Genomic DNA, 19,040 nt, shown 5'->3' with positions numbered 1-19,040 from the left:
AATGATGAAGTTTGCATACAACTCTAGGCTACTAAACTGGTTTTCTTCTATTCCCCACTGGAGGTACCAAGTAATGCCGACTGTGTTTCTAAGGGAAATCCAGGATTAACTTCACCTGCCTCTCTAAAGCGGATCTCAATTAGCTCAGTGTCCATTTAGAAGTATCACTCAGAAGCTATTAGCAGCAAAAAGATGTAGGTTTTGCTTCCCTCTTCAAATCTCAATACTATCAATGAAGTCAAGATATTGTTACATGAATAGTTATGGTCTATCATCTGGTCAAAGATCAGCTTGGAGATTGAGTACTATACTAATGGCTGGCTGCTTTCAAGAGCAATTTTTGACTCTGTATTGATTTACAGACTGGTTAATCAGGTTTTGTTAATACGTGTTACTTCATAATTACTCATTCAACTTACAATTGAAAGAAAACATTTATGGAATTTTATAGTTCTCGCTAGAAAGATTGTACCGTTAACTCCTGGTACAATGGTCAATTCAATCACAGGTTTCAGTCTTGTAAATTTCATTGATGTACTAGGGATCCTGAGGACTATGTTGTAATCAATTAGTCAAATCAACATGAATCACGAAGTTATGCCTCACTACAATGCACTATTCATCTAGCTTCAACATTACCAGTTCAACCCGAGAGCACATTGTGCTTGATAATAAGAAAGTTTTCATAAAAGTCTGCACAAGTTAGAGAGATCAGCAAATTAACAAAAATGCTGACATGAGAATGGTAAAGATGCACCAGCAAAATGGATAAAGCTACATGAAGCATTCTATTTGAATTATACTTACGGTAAAGAACGATGACAGAGGGAACACAACAATCGCCTTCTTTCCAGTGTCCAAAATCAACACTCGGGTCAGACGCAGCACAAATGACCAGATATAAAGTGACAGGGGACTATATTACATTTAAATGCAAATCCCTGTCTCACTAAACCAAGCTAACACAACAGAATCATCTTCAGTCTCTTAACATAGTCTACGTTAAATTATACATTAGTTTTAAATTGGTGGCTTTGTATGCAATTAGTTTTGATGAAGTTTCAATTACAAAGAGAAATTTAAAATAATCCAAGTCTCATATGAAAACATTGATGTGAGAACCCACTACTTACAAACTAGTCAAATAACAATTTAGTAATAAGTAGTTATGCAAAACGTGAAAATGTTTTGGAATATTCCAGCCCTTGAATTAAACTTTGTAGGATCGTCAACCAATTACTTATATTAAGACTGAACCTAAAATGAGAAATATGCTCATCAATATATAGGTGAAATTAACAACAATTGCCTTATTAAATCAGAACAGCTCATCTTCAAGGTCATCCCTAATATATGATTAGATTAGATTGTTTACAGTGTGGAAACAGGCCCTTCGACCCAACAAGTCCACACCACCCCTCTGAAGAGAAACCCACCCAAATTCATTCCCCTACCCAATATTTACCCCTGACTTAACACACCTAACACTGTGGGCACTTTTGTATGGCCAATTCACCTGACCTGCACATCTTTGGATTGTGGGAGGAAACCGGAACACCCGGAGAAAACCCATGCAGACACAAGGAGAATGTGCAAACTCCACACAGACAGGCGGGAACCGAACCCAGGACCCGGGTGCTGTAAGGCAGAAGTGCTAACCGCTGAGCCACCATGCTGCCCATAAATGAACATAATGATGCATGTGTATGCAATTATATGCTTGTACAGATAAAGGCAGATGGAAATCATGATTTGGATAGAGAAGCAAAAAACATTCATTCAATCATATTTTTCACTGAGCATATTTATAGCATGTGGAAAAAACTGAAAAGTCACTAACTTGCTTAAGCCTCAGCAATTCACAATCTAATGCAATGATTTGGATGTCAGGATCAAATGTAATACTTCCAAGCTTGCTGATGACCATAAACTATGTGGAAATGTGAGTTGCAAGGAGGATACAAAGAGACTTCAAAGGGATTTATACAGGCTTGTAAGTGTGTTAGAACATGGTAGCTGGAAGCAAATATGTGCTGGCCTTTTCAGTACAGAAATAAAGTACATCTAACTGCACCAGTATACAGCTGAGATAGCACCTGGAGTACTCTGTGCAGTTTTAGTCTCCTAATTTAAGGGAAACGGTCATTTTAATCAACCTGTTCCAACATGTTTTGTCACACCTCCAGTGCAGGTGGGTCTTGAGGGAGTACAATAAAGGTGCACCAGACTGACTTCCAGCATGGTGGGATTGTTTTCTAGGAGAGATTAAGGAGACCACACCAATGTTCACTGAAGCTTTGAAGAATGAGATTTGATCTCATTGAAGTATGCACAATTCTTAAAGGGGTCAGACTTTCCTTGGCTGGGAGTTTTGAGAACCGGAAACAGAGTCCCAAGGTAAGAAGGAGACTATTTAGTAGGAGATGAAGAGGGAATTCTTTTCTTTGGGGGAGGGGGGAGAGGACGGAGGGAGGGGGAGGGGGGGGGGGGGGGGGGGGGGGGAGGGAGGGAGGGAGGAAAAATTTTAATATATATGCATCCATCTTGACAACCCCATTATCTTTTCCTTCAATTCAGACTCTGTCCTAGAGAGCTATGGTAGCTCACTCATTGAGTATATTCAATACGGAGATTGATAGATTGCCAAATATTAAAAGGTATCAAGGGATATGAGAAAATTGGCACTAAAGTAGAAATACAGCCACAATCGACTTGTATGCCAGAGCAGGCTCAATGGGGTTAGCAGTCTACATCCACTTCTATTTCCTATTTCTCTAACTTCAGTGCTAATACTTCACCCAAATATTACTGTATTTTTAAAATGTTTCATCAGACAGAGCTCCTACAGAAATCTCAACAGACTTTCAAGCCGGGAATAATTAAATTGAATTGGATGTTGAGACATGAAGGCAAGTGGATAACAAATATTCAAATTTCAGATTTAAATGCCCCAATTCCGTCATTAATTCAAGAGCCAGCCTGCCAGCCAAATTAAGAGACAGTGCCAAACCTTTGCAGAAAATCAATACAAAAGGTGCAATTCAAGAGAAGAACACACGAGATAAAGTTTTTAGCTAAATGTTACAATGCATATTCAACTATGGCCTTGACTATTATACCAGGCTTCTCAGAAGCATTTGGATATTAATAATGAATAAGTAGCGCAGTTGAAATCTTGCGAACAACACATTTGTGTTTGCAATCATCAGCAACCAGATTGGCAATGGCATTCATTAATGGAAGCACAGTTCAAAGCAGTGATTGTATTTCACAGCTCATCACAAAACAATATGAACAATGAGTCCCCACAAAAACATCCACTGTGGAGTTTGGAGATATCATCAACACCAGTGTTTACCATAACTAGGAAGAACAAAACTTTGCTTGGATAGAGAGATCTATTCTGTAAACATATGGAAGCAGTTTTGTGGAAATAATTAAAGACATTTGAGTGAACAATGACTGTTCCCTTACCTGAAAAAGTATGAAGATAAGGAACAGTTCGTACACAACACTGACACATAACCAGAACCTCCAGTATGCTGTAAGAGAGAAATTTTCAATTATAGATTATGTTGATACAGATACAATGGGCCAAATGGCCTCCTCCTGTACCGCAACACTACTGTGATATCATAAAATATATCAATATATTCAGAAATATATTGCCTGAGAACTGACTAGTTCTATTTAACAATTGGTTGTCAGGAGAAATCAGATCAGCCACAGCCTTCCACCACATCAATACTTAAGCAAACACCACAACCTTCTCTATTGTTTTGAAGTGGTTTGTTTTAAAAAAGATTTTGTAAGAAGTCTGATGATCAGTGCCTGATGTGAGTGAAAAGCTGCACTGTTATTCCAAACACTCAATACATTAATGGAAATTGGTGAGGTATTGTCTCACAAGGAGGATAATGAATAGCCTTAAAAGAAAGTCAGTGTCTGGGTTATCCAACCAAAGGCCCTAGAATCATATCTACCACCCAGGTTCTGGTAATATGGTGCTTGTAGAATCAGAACTAAACCTACAGTTGGAATAAACATGGGGATGGACATCTTGGATTCATCCGTTAGTTTCTATTAACACCCAGAAACACGAGATCCCTGAATTTCATCCTGCCTCAGTGTCTGAATCGAGAGAAAAGATAATGGGGTTGTCAAGGTGGATGCATACATGTTAAGGTAAACTCTTTCATGTTCATATGGAGGACACTGTATAGAAGGAACTGATGACTCCATCTTTCAGATTGTGAAATATTACATAAATAAGGATTATGGGACAGTTAATATATAAGACTTTAAACGGCAAGGATTGGTCTTTTTAAAAGTGTAACAAATCACAAAAGTAGTCTGGCCATAAAGCTGCAATGGTTTCCTGCCTCACCTCAAATTCAAACTCCTCATCCCACATCACTTAGTCCCTCCCTCTCTCGCCCCACAGCCTCTGCATGCCTACAACACAGATTTCTACACTCCTCCAATTCTGGCCTCTTTAGCTTTCATAAGTCCCTGGGCCCCACCATTGATCACTATGCCTTGAGCTGCCAAGATCATAAATTTAGGAATTCCCTCCATAAGTCTCTTCACAACCCTCTAGAAAAGCTTTGAAAGCTAAATCTTCAGCAATGGTCTTAGTAATCTGTCCTAATATTACTGCAGCTCAGTGTCACACGTTGTTTGGTATCCTTCCTAAGAGACACATTTATCATGTTTTAGGAGCTCCTGGATTACAAATTGTCGTAAAAAGGGAACCCTCCCAAAACAAACAATAACACATGGATCAACATGGCCAACATTTCTTTACCTTTCCTTACAGGCAGGAAGAACAAAACTAGTTGCCTATAGTCTCCAACTGTACAACACTAACCTGCTTTCTAATACTGCATATTTATACACAGTGACAGCTGTGCAATATTCCAGAAAATAAACTTTTAAAAATTCCCCTCTCACTAAGTTTCAGAAGCCAGACTGTTGTCTTTGCAAAAGACAAATGGTACTCCAGAAATAAACTTCTCTGAAAAATAAGTTGCAGTATAGATGCATTTACTCAAATCCAGGGATCAAAAAAATTGTAAATGTCCAAAAACTGGACATTTTTCTCGCAGAACAGAGTAAGCTCCGGAATGAAAAGATCATCCTTCACTTCATTCCAGAACACAGAACCAGTCAGCATTATGAACATAGTGTCTACAATGCGTTTAAATGATTACAATGCTTTAAGATTTGCCTCGCCACTGGCCCTCCCTATTTTCTCCACACAAAGCTACCTGCTGTGCTGGTGGAAACATTCTGAATGCACTTTCGGGAAAGGATCAGAAATCAGATTTTCTCTGTTTCTGTTCTTGCAGGCCAAACAAACAAATATGGTTTTTTCCAACATGAAACATTCCACTGTAAGATTAACACATATTTAAAAATCTACACAATGTTTAAATCTTTAATGTTTCTGCCTATAATGGCTATGAGGACTCATGAGCAGTCCTATGCTGTGATCCACATCCTGGTTATTTTTATGACACTCATGAACATTACAGAGTTTGCAGTCAGTTAGAAGCTGATGAGCCAGAAAAATCGAAATCCAACAAGATCTAATCATGAGGAAGCTGGACTTGGGACACAGTACCTGTGGTGTTTAAGAACTGTACAAATTATTTTAAAAAATGTAAAATCTATTAAGATAGTTTTAATCAAGAGGAAATTCCCACAGAACAGATAAACTCCAATTCAGTCCAAATCCCACCACAAATTTATGTCTCCTACTTGACTTTTTTAAAAACCATGGCTACTTCAGCAAGATAAGATTCTACATTGTAGGAATGTGCTTTGACATGAAGTATTTTTATTATATTCAAACTATAAATGCGAATAGGTTGCTTGAAATTTAATTATATATGAAAATTTGCCAAAGTAATGATGACATTCACCATTGAACGTGGGCCTTCTGGGCAACAGAATCAATTCTAGGACCTGGTCATTTGGTTAACTCTGCTTTTGGAGGAGGTATTATATAATAAGAATTATTATACTGCACAAAAGTAGAATGTTATATTAACTATAATATAGATCCATAATTAACAAAATGTTAATATGCACTCAGGACAGGTCAACAAATAGATGTTCAGGAGTAGGGAAGAGTCAGCGAGGCATCTTTTAGTGGTTATTGAACCGGTTTGTGTGTCCACACCAGTAATATTAACACCTCTGTTCTCTCAACAGATGCTGACTAACCTGCAGCATGTTTGTTGCAGGATGTTAGATTTCCAGTGTATGTGTTATATATTTCATGTATTAGCCAGAGCCTTTTGCAAAGGTCTTAGAGATGGTCATCGTTCTGACCAGGGTATGGAGGAACTCTCAGAAATGTTACAAGTTATTTTTAAAAATTGACTAAACAGGAGCATGTTTAATGATGGAGTGATGTGCTCCCATTTATTATTAGTTTTGTATGTTTTTTCAATGAAGATAAAATATGTTGATACTTCAGGCCTCAACTTATATTGAAAGGAAAAAAGTGTCCATAGAACATCACGTCAACTTTAAAAATGAGTACAGGTGCGTTTTATCAAATTATTTGATGATTCTAGATTCCTCGTCCTGGTTTACAAATGATAGATTTAGCATTTACCTCCCATCAATAAAGGATCATTTGTAAATTATCACCCGTGTTTGTACCTTCTAACGTGCCACTCACCAGTCTCAGAACAGAAAAAGTAGCATTAATGCAATGTGCCGATCAACATACCTTTTAAATTTTTGTAGCATGCAACTTATTTGTCCAAATATACTAATCTCTTTTTGTGTAAGTGCATATATGTGCTAAGTTAAAGGAACTAATTTGCATGCAGTCCATGCAAGAAATTCCAAACTGCTGCATTAATTGGAGGGAACATTGGTGCCATACCAATACATGCCATAAATAAAAGCGGACATGCCATAAATAAAAGCGGACATGCATTTGGCAGAACCCTTGCAGGTAAAAACCCAACATAATAGTTTAGATGTAATCTGTATCTTCAACTGCATCTGAATTGCAAAGGCTATTGTCTGTAATTGATGCATCCTATAGGATGGAAACTGGCTCAAAATGTATCTCAAATTGCTTTAAAAAAACACAAATGTGGCACTGTCAAACATTGTCGAGTACTTTTGACACACAAAAATTAATCAACCTCACTGTAGGACATCTTCATTGTAGCTTACTTTAAAATTGTAATTGTTAGTCATCTAAAGTGAAAAGACTTCAAGGGAAGCATTGATTCCCATGGAATCTTGCTGGCTTCTCTCAACACCAGATCTCACGGGCCATTGCATAGTGGAGCTGTGCTCCTTAGTTATTTGTGGCTTTCCGAACCCTCCTTATGATCAGTGGACTTGCTTCATTTCCTCCCCTCTCTCGGTGTGGTGCTTGTCAGTACTGTTGGGTTGAATAATGGCTCGTAACTGTTGGGAAAGAATGGGAAATAGCTGGGTATTGCCCAGGCTGAGGTGTGAAACTGTCCAGATGGAGTTCAGCAACTCTCATGGATGGTTCAGCTGACTGAGGGCCGCACTCTGCTCCCTTAGGGGAGACGGGTGGTGCTGTCAAGTTCAACACTGCAGGAAGGAGAAAAAAAAAAGTGATGGAACTGGGGGTGAGAAAAAGGAGAATGATAGAAAAGAAGAGGGGGGAAAAAGGAGGAAAAATAGGGGTGGGAAGAGAAGTGGTTGAGAGGGCAAGGAGTGGTGGGATGGGAGAAGAGAAAAGAAGTGGGATGAGAGGGAAAAAAGCAGCGGTGGATGGAGGAGGGACGGAGCAGTAGGGTTGGGGAGCAGTGGTCTGTGAACAACCCAGGGTGTGACAGCATATGGACGTTTTCAAGTTATCTGAACTGAAGAGAGATTTAGGCCATCAGAAGTCATTAAAATGTCTCAGTTAATCCAAGGAAAAGAATTGGGATATGTCAAGAAATTAAAGAGTTGAGATAGGAGTGATATTTCTCTTGGATCAATTATCTGAAAAAGGTTAACGTTCAGAAACGCAATGAAACTGTCTTTGCTATTTATGTTAAGATCTTTCTAACTTGTCATTTACATAAAAGCTGAAAGAACTGCAGATACTGTAACAGTTCTGAGGAAGGGTCACTAGAACCAAAATGTTAACTCTGACTTCTCTTCACAGATGCTGCCAGACCTGCTGAGCCTTTCCAGAAATGTTGTCCCTTTCCTTTGTTTAAAAAAAACCATTTGCAGCTTTAGGTGTAGATGCTCAGTGACTAACTGCCATGGTAACCAACTGTAAAATTAAACATATTGTCTACCAAACCACCAATATCAGCTGGAACCATAGAACATAAAAGAGGGTATAGCACAGTACAGGCCCTTCAGCCTTCGATGTTGTGCCAACCTTTTATCTAAAATCAAACTAACCTACATACCCTTCATCTTACTATCATCCATGTGCCTATCCAAGAGTCACTTAAATATTCTTAATAGATCTGATTCCATGCACCCACCACCCTGTGTGTAAAGAGCCTACCTCTGACATTTCCCTAAACCTTCCTCCTTCCACCCTAGGAAAGGTCTCTGGCTACCTATTCTATCTATACTTCTCACCATCTTGTACACCTGTATTGAGTCACCTCTCGTCCTCCTTCACTCTAATGAGAAAAGCCTTAGCTCCCTCAACCTTTCTTCATAAGACATGCCCTCCAGTCCAGGCAGCATCTTGGTAAATCTCCTCTGCACCCTCTGTAAAGCTTCCACATGCCAGTGTTTGATTCAAAAACATTTCTCTTCTAAAATTGCCTACCTTGAATAGGTTCTGTTACGCTCTCTGATGCCATCTTCAATTCAAAGAAAAGTTATACTGCACTTGAAATACAAGTTTGTTTCACTTTCCACAGATGTTGTCACTCCTGCTGAGTTTTATTTCAGATCTCCAACATCGGCAGTATTTTGCTTTTGTGTAACAAGTTAGTGACAGTCATTAAATCCTCCAACCTTAGCCCTTCACTTTGCCTGATTTACCTATCAATACTCACTGAACTTGATTGGTTAAGCCTGGGTGTAGAGACAGAGAAAAACTTTGTAAAGGATAATTAAGAGGTTCAGTTTCTTCCTAACCAAGACCTGTAAAGACTGCAGAGTAGGAACAGGTAACTACTTGTCCTACTCGTTCTCTAAGATGTACAAGAGATTTGGCACAAGGTATCCTGCAAATGTCTGCAAATAATCTACACAATGGAACTTTAGATTGCGGCTGCACCATTGCAATTTTGTCTGAGGTAGTGAAAATACTGTTTTCAGAGTTGCCTTGCGTGGTATCAAATCAACTTGATATGGAATGACAGTGTAATATACTAAACTAGGTCACGATTGACACAGTACATTTATAGTCTTTCTACAGAGGGCCTTCCAACTGATTTCATTTTGGATTGTGAGACAGAGTGTATTATGCAAGTAAAATACTTTGAACGTTCATTATACTTGCAGGACTTAGTCAAAGACAGACGGACAGAGCCATTATGAAATTGCAGTACCGTACCTGGATGAGGTCTGGAAAAAGGCCCATCTTTTGCTTGAGTGACTCCAAAACAAAGGAACACAAGAATGCTGGCAACAATCCCTCTGTAAATCAAAAAGTAAAATGCAGAATCATTCAAGATTTCTGAATTAAAATCATCTTCAAAGATGCATCCTTTTCATAAAAGTATTGGTCAAATTCAAATTTTAGCTTTATAAAATGAATATTAACTTTCCTGTTACAAACTATGATACCTAAGCCAGTTTGGCAATAACTACTATGTTGAATGTCCCCATATATACCAAAATTGGTTCCAGTCAGCAACTAGAGCAAGATAAACAGGCCAGTGGACGACTGCAACCAGATTGAGAAATTTGTTTCTAGTCTGTAGTGTGGTTTCCCAGGGTTGAAGAGATTCCAGAATTTTCCACAAATAGATTTGAGCCACCTCTACCCCATGCCCCACCTCAAATATTCTTGGAATCTCCTTGTTAATTGGGGCAGCTCTACAAATCAGAGAGTCAATTCATTCGCACACACCCAATATTCAATGATTCTTACTACTTCCTTCCCCAGTCGCATGCACTCTTATCATTTGTTTCTTTTGCTAACACAGGAAAAATTAAAAAAGGAAAGGAAAATTGGCAGAAAGTCTCTAAAGTTTTGTTTTTCTTTAAGTTGAGTGTGAAGCCTCTGCAATTATTGCTCTTTCTCATCAAGATGAACCCTACAGACTCGGGTGTCAATTGGCCACAGTAGTGGAACACATCCGGATATCAAGGAATACATTTTTCTTTCATTACTGTAAAGTTAAGGGGATAGTAAATAACATTACATGAATGTTAACTTAAAGGCATTTTCAAAGTTGTACAAAAAACCTCAGAGTATTATCCACTAACATTCAATTATGTTCACTATTTGCACATGGATATAAAGAAAGCTTTGAACCAAGATGTACAAATGGCCTAAACTGGTTTTGTTCACATATGGAGCAACAATCTTCAACCTCAAATGTTTGGTACTACTGTGTACATCCAAATGTGGTAACAGGGTAATACTTCAACACTAGTTTTGGCTCATTAAAGAAGGTAGAACATTTACAAACACATCAAAAGGAGTAAAACTACACTACAGCACAAAAGAAAACCTTAAAAGGATTATACAGATCAGAATCTAATACTTGTGGATGACGTATGAGAAGACAGGTACATAAGATTTGCTCGCTTGCATGAACAGAGGATTTTGAGTAAAGATAATTTAACTTTGGTGCAACTAACTAACTGACTCAGTGACTTCAGTAAATACCTTCTACTGAATCAGCTGGATGAAGTACATATTTTACATTTAGAACTGTCGTCATTAACTACAGAAACTTGCCTTTATGTACCTTCCTCCCTTAATGTTAGACTATGTCTCAGGCTGTTTCACTAGTTAAAAACTGCAGAGCCAAATAAGGATATATTAAAACAGGCAACTAAAACCTTGGGCAAACAGGTAAGTTTTAAAAAGTGATTTAAAGGTGAGACAGGTGCAAGAGACTGAAAGATATAGATACCAATGAAAACTGCCCAGCTCCTAAGAGGAAAGGGTGCCCATTCTTAAGGCCTTAGTTCAATTCACTGCAATAATATGATTAAAACTGCATTTGCTGAATAATCCTGCTTTAGTGTCCTTACAGTGTTCAGTGAAGATAACCTTCTAGTGTCACCATATTGCTGATAAACAACTTGTCTTTTAAAATGTGCACGTTATTCGCAATCCTTTTTATGCTTAAAATGTCTGAGAGATAAGAGGTGGGGACACAGCTCTCGTCAATTCGGAAGTTTTAATAGCATCTAGTTGCTGTACACTCATGATGTGAAAAATGAAGGAATAAATTAATTTCCCTCCAGATTGAGGGGGATCATCATTCAACAAGCAATTGTGTGCCAAAGTGATTTTGTTTTTTTTTTTTTACAGCAACAGAAGGAAAATTAAATACATTAGCTAATTCAAGGGCTTTGCACTATTAAAGCCTGTGCTTTACAAATGTTCTCTTTCTTCTACTGAAACACAGTCACAAAAAAAATAAGTGTTTCACCATGAAAATTCAACCACATTGCTATGAACCATAAATCATTCCTTCATACAGTTTAGAGACTCCACTGCTAACACGTTAAAATGTTATCTTTTTAAGAGTATCTCAACAATGATTGTACAGACCAAATCAGCAATTACTTATAACATCAGAGCATTGGATTTATTAGTTTATGGATAAATGCAAATCTATGTACTGGTCAAGTAAATGCACACTGCAAATGATTGTATGTGGGCTTGCTCAGGTAGAACATTTACAAACACATCAAAAGGAGTAAAAATATAATTCAAGATTACGCAGCTGAATAGTTGCATATAAATAAATGCAAACCACTGTTTGAGTCTCCGATCAAAATGAGTACACGGCATGCAAAGGCAGGAAAGGTAAAAGAAAAGGATCTCACGTTAATAAGGCTAAAATGTTTACGGTACAAACAATGAAATGGCATATCTTTCAATGACAGCTTTTTTGTTTGAACTAGCCAAAAATATATATGACGACAGATGTGGATGGCACAATTGATGCATGCCTCCTAGTAAAGCCAAAAATGTTCAAGTAATATCAGACTTTGTTTTCACATTCTTCAAACAGAACAGTATTTAAGATTACAAAGAACATAAACTTATTCAGATGAAAATCCTAGCGTGACTAACTGGGTTGCCACAAAGTTGCTTTCCAGATGCAGAAACAGGATTCAAAGGAAACAAATATTTTAGATTAGATTACTTACAGTGTGGAAACAGGCCCTTCGGCCCAACAAGTCCACACCGACCCGCCGAAGCGCAACCTACCATACCCCTACATTTACCCCTTTAACCTAATACCACGGGCAATTTAGCATGGCCAATTCACCTGACCCGCACATCTTTGGACTGTGGGAGGAAACCGGAGCACCCGGAGGAAACCCACGCAGACACGGGGAGAACGTGCAAACTCCACACAGTCAGTCGCCTGAGTCGGGAATTGAACCCGGGTCTCTGGCGCTGTGAGGCAGCAGTGCTAACCACTGTGCCACCGTGCCACCCACATTTGTTTCCTCTTTTTTTAAAAACAAAGCACAGTAGAGAGATAATTGTGTCAAGACTGGAAATAATTCTTATTTGTTATCCTACTAACTCTTGTTTAACTAAAATGTATATATGTACCATTCTGTTTCACTGAGATCAACTTTCTGTCTGACTTACATTCACAAAAGGAAATTACTTCTATGTTCCCTCAGGAAGAGAATGTTATGACCTAGTTAAACCTTCCACACTTAAGATGTAGCCTAATTAGGTTTCATTTAATGGCTCAGTAAAAATCTGAAAACAATTTCAGGAGCTGTGTAAGCTTGTTACTGGTACTACAAGTTAAATGCATTCAATGAAGCACAAAAAAAAATTAAACACTATTACTGCACTAATGTATTTAGCAAAAGAAGTTGGGCGGGTGGTGATGGTGGTGGAAGCAGTGAGGCATGTTTGGGATGTGCAGACCAAGCAAAAATTAAAAATGTGAAACCCAGAAAAGATCAAGACAGCACTGTTTACTGTATATTAAATTTTATCATTCACAAGTCAACTGAGCAGGATCACCTCAATTTTTCAATATAAATAACATTATATACTATCAACATGAAGCGTATAACCAATTACTCATTATTACATGTATGGCAGTAAATCAAGAGAGACAAATCTGACATAAAACTTGCCTCAATATCTCAAAATTTATTTTAAACGATAGTTGGAAGTGGTCTGTAACCAATACTCTCATTCAGAGATGCACATGACAAATAAATTAGAGTTTGGTTTTGAATTAGATCAGCAATATCTTGAAGCAAAATGCTTGCCTATGACATGCTCCTTACAGTAACTTCAAAATATGTATTTACTGCAAATATTTAACATTATGGGAAAACATAATTAATCACCTGATCAGCTCAAGATACAGTGACAGATTTCTGTCGCCAAATGCATCTTACATATGACCATGAGCAGAAGGAATGCAGGTTGTCAAAAGGTCAAGGAGTCAGGGTTATTTACTGAAAAGGAAAACTGCACCATTTCTTGAACAAGGCATAGAATTACCAAACTTCAACTCTTCTCCAAAATGAACTCTTTAAGTCCCTAACCTCATTTACTAAACATTGCTTAAAATTCCAGTTCAAATTGCCAATGGACTACAAGAACAAAGATCAATAATTCAGCTGCCAACTGTGTTAATTGGTCAGCAGACCTTGTCAGCATAAAACAGAATTTGTTTGTCAAGCTCATCAGTTTAAATTCCAGAAGTTTGTCAGATAGAAATTAAACACTAATTTGGAAACATGCCACAAATTTACAAGCCTTTAACAAACAGCAATTATAGTCTACTGTCAGCCACATGCAATACTGGAGAATCCACAGGAGGCTTCAATATTAAAGAGAAAGTTAAACAATTCAAGAGTGAAACCAGGGAAGGACTTTTTACACGTAAGCCAGAGAGATTTGAATTCTCTCTCCAATAGCCTGTGGTTGTTGAGGGCAGATACGGTAAAGAAATCAAACACCCATAAATGCTATCAACGTTTATATGAAAATTTACATGGAAACATAGCTCCTTTGAGACTGGCACTTAACAGCAACTCTGAAGACGGTGTTACAGTGTTACAAGAAATACTGAACTACGGTTCGCAAATATGTTCATCGTGATGGACAAACTTACTACGTAGTTTACAAAGGTTATTTAAATAGACAAATAGAAATAGAGAAAAACAAAACCAGGAGTCAGCCAATCAGCCTTTCGAGTCTGCTCCGCCATTCAATAAAATCATGGCTGATCATCTAACGCTTTCTCCCCATATCCGCTGATTTCTTTAGCTCAGGAGAACTATATCAAACTCCTCCTTGAAAATATTCAATGTTTTGGATGCAACCATTTTTTGTGGTAGAGAATTCCACAGGCTCACTACTCTGTCAGTAAAGAAATTTCCCCATATCTTGTGGAATTGTGTGAAACAGCTAAATTGCCTGATGGGAAAGTTGGCCAAGTCTGGGGAAAACACAATACAAGTTAAAGACTGTGCGAAAGTCGGTGGCATTGCTAATCTCAGCAGACATGACAGGCTGAATTTACATAAATTTTCTAACCTTGGCAACCCTCTTCAGAATTTGATTAAAACGGTTCCGCACATGTTTTGAAAAACTAATTACAGCCCAAACAAAGACATTCATATACAAAAAACAAGGTTATGGAATGACATATGTAACACAATGTTTTAGAAAATCAGTAGGATAACAACAGATCAAAATTCAATGTACTGGCCTAACAAATGACGAACATCTTGTGATAAGACATATCAGTAGTTGTCAGAAATTAAGTATAAAAAATTCTGCCTTTCTCTCTGTAAGCGTGAAAAATTGAGGAGAGAAATTGGGAACAATTAGTATCTCTTTCTCTCTCAAGTTTTAGCCAACGGCATGCAGTAATTGGAAAGAAAGGCTGATTATTGTCAGTTCAAGCGGTGTTGAATTTTGATTTTCAGCTCTCAAGTCCCAGCTGTTGAAGCTAATTTTTAATCAAATTCTACATTTGGCGCTGCGAGCAAAAACCAGACATATTCTGAGGGTCTGACACAAAGTAATCGAGCTGCAAGCCAGAGATTAGAGACCAACAGGTGTGACACGGTAACTTTTAAACCTTGGTTTGGCTCTCTCCCTTGGCTGGATGCTGCAACCCCTGATCCCTTGCAGAGGGTATTAACATCTGATGGTTTCCGAATTTAAATTCTAAATTTTTACAGTGGACTATGATTTGAGCATACTGGATCAGGGATCCAATTGTTGGCTAGCCGAAAAACTCTCACGCACTTCTTGGCAAGCCAACAACTGGACCCATCTGAACTATAGCAACACTCAACAAGTAACTCGTGTACACTCCGTTGCAATACAAAGAACAAAACAGCATGGGAACAGGCCCTTTGGCCCTCTAAACCTGCACATTTTGCCCTTCCATACTAAAACTGTCTTCACTTACAGGATCCATAGTTCTGTATTCCCTTCCTATTCATGTATTCATCCAGGTGTTTCTTCAATGCTGCCAGAGTATTTGCTTCCACCGACACCTCTGGCAGTGTGCTCCAGGCACTCACCACCCTGTGTATGAAGAACGTACCTTGCACAAGTGTTTTAAACTCCATCCTCCCTCACTCTCAAAAACTTACATTTGTATGACACCTTTAACATAGAAAAATGACACATGCAGCTACATGGAGATAAAAGAAAAACAGATTTCAAACCAAAGGAGTAGAGGTGAGGAGATGTGACCAATACACTTGATTAAAGAATAATAACAAAGATTTGCAGATGCTGAAGGATCTGAAGCAAAATAGAAATTGCAGGCAAAACTCAGCAGGTCTGGCAGCATCTGCGGGAAGAAAGCAGAGTTAACATTTCATGTCTGGTGACCTTTCATCAGAATTTTGATTAAAGAGGTGGCTTTTGAAAAGGATCATTAAAAGGGATAAGAAGAGAGGAGAATTAGTAGGAATTATTGATAGTTAGTGTATCCTTAGGCAACTACGGATACAGCTGTTAATGGAGGAAGATCAAGAAACAAAGCAATGCATGAGGGTAAGGGAGGAAGTTCCAGGATTGCGACCTCATGACATAATTCCAATCAGGATAGTTTGTGATTTGAATCAAAAGTTGCAGATGATAGGGTTCTCATGCATCTGCTATGCTTGTTCTTCTTGCTGGTAGAGGTCACACATTTGGAAATTGCTGCTGTGCATGTTACAGATGGCACACACTGCTGCTACTATATCATACAGGTGGAGGGAGTGAATATTGAAGGTGATTATGAAGCTTGAGGAATTACACAGTTAAGAGAAAATCTATTGCTGTATTAAGCAAGAGGGAGAGAACCAAATACAAGGCTGTAGGGCAAGTGAAACTTGATGCAGCAGAATACAGGTAGCGCTGCTTATCAATCCTAAACATGTGAGCGACCAGCAATTTTTCTCATTTCCCAAGCACTGTCCCTCAATGAATTGCAATGACTTTTGAAGATCTTGGATACAGGTCTAGGCCTTGGTGTTGAAACAACATCAAACGAGCCTCTATACTGTGCCACCCTAAGCCTTCAACCTCCCATTGACTAGTACAGCCTAACTCAAAAGCAAAGGTGACAGGCTTTTCATTATCTAAACTGGACCCCAAAAAGCCTGCAAGAAACCATGACCACGTTTCATTTTAAATCATTCAATTCAATTTTCCCATCTTCCTATTCTGTGAAGAGCAAAGTATAAAATTCTGCACAATGTCTTTACCAGATACATAATCTATGGACTGAATGTACCATCAGCAACTCAGCTTGTGAACTTTGCCATGTGTAACTTCTGTCATTAGATTTGCTGAAGAGGATTAGCATGGCACTGTTCAACATCAACAAGTGATTTGAAAGGCATGAGAAATGGAAAGTAAACTTTGTAACTTAAATCGGATTTCAAAAATGGAAGAGGAATATTACACTGGCTGCTTGCAAGAAGCCTTCACTTACCTCTTAATATTATATGCTGTATCCTGTGGAGTTTCTTCCAACAGAGTAACATATACCAGTGCACAAGTGAGGATGAATAACACAGTCAAGGTGTGAGCTCTCCTGTAAATAGAAATAAAATGACTGGTTCTTAATAACTGTTACAAAGCTGGATTAACCCAACTGATGATACTTACACAGATGTATCATTACTGCAAATATTTTCAAACCAATTTTAAACTTTCCTTTCAAAACTGTGGCTAGATTAATTGTATTTCATGGAGAAAGTGAGGACTGCAGATGCTGGAGATCAGAGCTGAAAATGTGTTGCTGGAAAAGCACAGTAGGTCAGGCAGCATCCAAGGAACAGGAGAATCGACGTTTCGGGCATAAGGCCTTCTTCAGGCTTATGCCCGAAACGTCGATTCTCCTGTTCCTTGGATGCTGCCTGACCTGCTGCGCTTTTCCAGCAACACATTTTCAGCTAATTGTATTTCATGCCCATTACTTTTGATACAAAACCCATTTACCACCAAATTAATTCAAAATGTAGAAAGGGCCATCTATCACATTAAAAAATCCAATCTTTTGTTGTCAACTGACAGTCCTTACAACTCAGTGACTAGGATCTTGTCAAAACACTAAAGTATCATCGCTAAGATGTAACGCTAATACCAAGTGTTTTATAGATTGCCACTCCACTGTTAATGAACATGACCCTGGTTAACATTTCAAGAATGGCTCAAATTCACCTTTAGCTATTTCAGCAAATACTGCTTGTTAAAATGATCATATGGAACAAAACCTAAATTTCACCAGCACTGAATTTAGTCTGCGACAGTTGTAGATGTGAAGAGTACATGTCGCCATGCTTAGCTGCTACACTGCAGTTTAGAATTTTATTACATATAAAAATAGTCGAGGTCCCCAATACTGAACCTTCAGCAATCTAGTCAGGACTATCGTTTCTTCTTTCCTCTCACTATCCCCTCTCAATTTATCATTTGTTACCCCAAAACTGTCCAATTTTAAGCCTTCAAATGAACTGACAGCAAAAGATATGTTTGGGTTGTTAAAGAAGCAAACTGACAATATAAAGTTCATCTCCTGAAGATGACAATCAAAGTGCTATGCTCAATTTCATGCTGAAGTAGGTAAGGTTAACCAAAAAGATTCAAATCTTGTAGTCATGCAGTCAAAATTGATCAATCCCTACTCACTACAGATCAAAAGATTTTGATGAAGAGTTGCAAAAAAAGTATCAAATTAAACCTTGTTCTCAGAAACGTTTTCTAATTAACCAGTAAGATGATGCTGGCTTGACCTAGAGGTCAAAACCAAAGGAAATCGTTCCACTTTGGAAAGGCACAACTAATAAGATATTAAACTACAAAACAGATTAACTTTAAAAAATTATTTCCCAATCCATTGAACATTCCAGTCCCTATGTGGACCAGTGATCAAGAAGACTACAAGCATTACCAATGCACACTATGTGCCCTTATCTACAGCCAGCTGGGTTGAGTGTCCTGCTGTGCATTGCCAGCATTTTTCATTTTTATTGCCATCATACAAACAGAGAATAAAAGCCTCAATCGATTTAAATGGAACAACTGAAACACACTGTCCTGACATTGTAAACAGGTACATACCCAGTCAGCTAGCACTTTTAAAGCAGACTTCATTTATAACATTAACAAGGTGTTTTTTGTCACAACTGAAGCAAACAGTCCTTGTCTTGTAGCAAAGTTGTTATATTCAGTAATAACATCCACTGAGCCAAGTGAAGGGTTACAACAGACTCATTGCATTTCTTTACAAAAAATAACTTTATTATAGCAACATAGCACAAGAGCATGTGTCTGCTCCACAAGGCAAGACTACTAATACCCTTAGAGGTAAAAACAATGACTGCAGATGCTGGAAACCAGATTCTGGATTAGTGGTGCTGGAAGAGCACAG

At 38.2% G+C, this 19,040-nt stretch overlaps 1 protein-coding gene across 5 annotated transcripts in view; it reads right to left on the bottom strand.

The window, feature by feature from the left end:
• The window catches only part of ptdss2 (phosphatidylserine synthase 2), a 95,115-nt gene that overhangs the window by 58,144 nt on the left and 17,931 nt on the right, over positions 1-19,040 (bottom strand). For 4 of the 5 annotated variants that reach the window (XM_043706178.2, XM_087996734.1, XM_087996735.1 and 1 more), the window contains exons 2-4: positions 17,100-17,201; positions 9,527-9,609; positions 3,475-3,542 (exon numbers count right to left, since the gene is read on the bottom strand). In XM_043706178.2, coding sequence (XP_043562113.2) covers positions 3,475-3,542; positions 9,527-9,609; positions 17,100-17,201 — 253 coding nt within the window. The remainder of the gene's footprint in view (positions 1-3,474; positions 3,543-9,526; positions 9,610-17,099; positions 17,202-19,040) is intronic. The other variant, XM_087996736.1, reaches the window with a different exon arrangement.

Source organism: Chiloscyllium plagiosum, unplaced genomic scaffold (assembly GCF_037043375.1).
Source record: "Chiloscyllium plagiosum isolate Xiang-an unplaced genomic scaffold, Cpla_swu_hap1 HiC_scaffold_18, whole genome shotgun sequence".
In the NCBI taxonomy this organism is placed as follows: Eukaryota; Metazoa; Chordata; class Chondrichthyes; order Orectolobiformes; family Hemiscylliidae; genus Chiloscyllium; species Chiloscyllium plagiosum.
The sequence above is the reverse complement of the archived record's forward strand: the minus strand, read 5'-3'. Positions and strand labels throughout refer to the sequence as shown.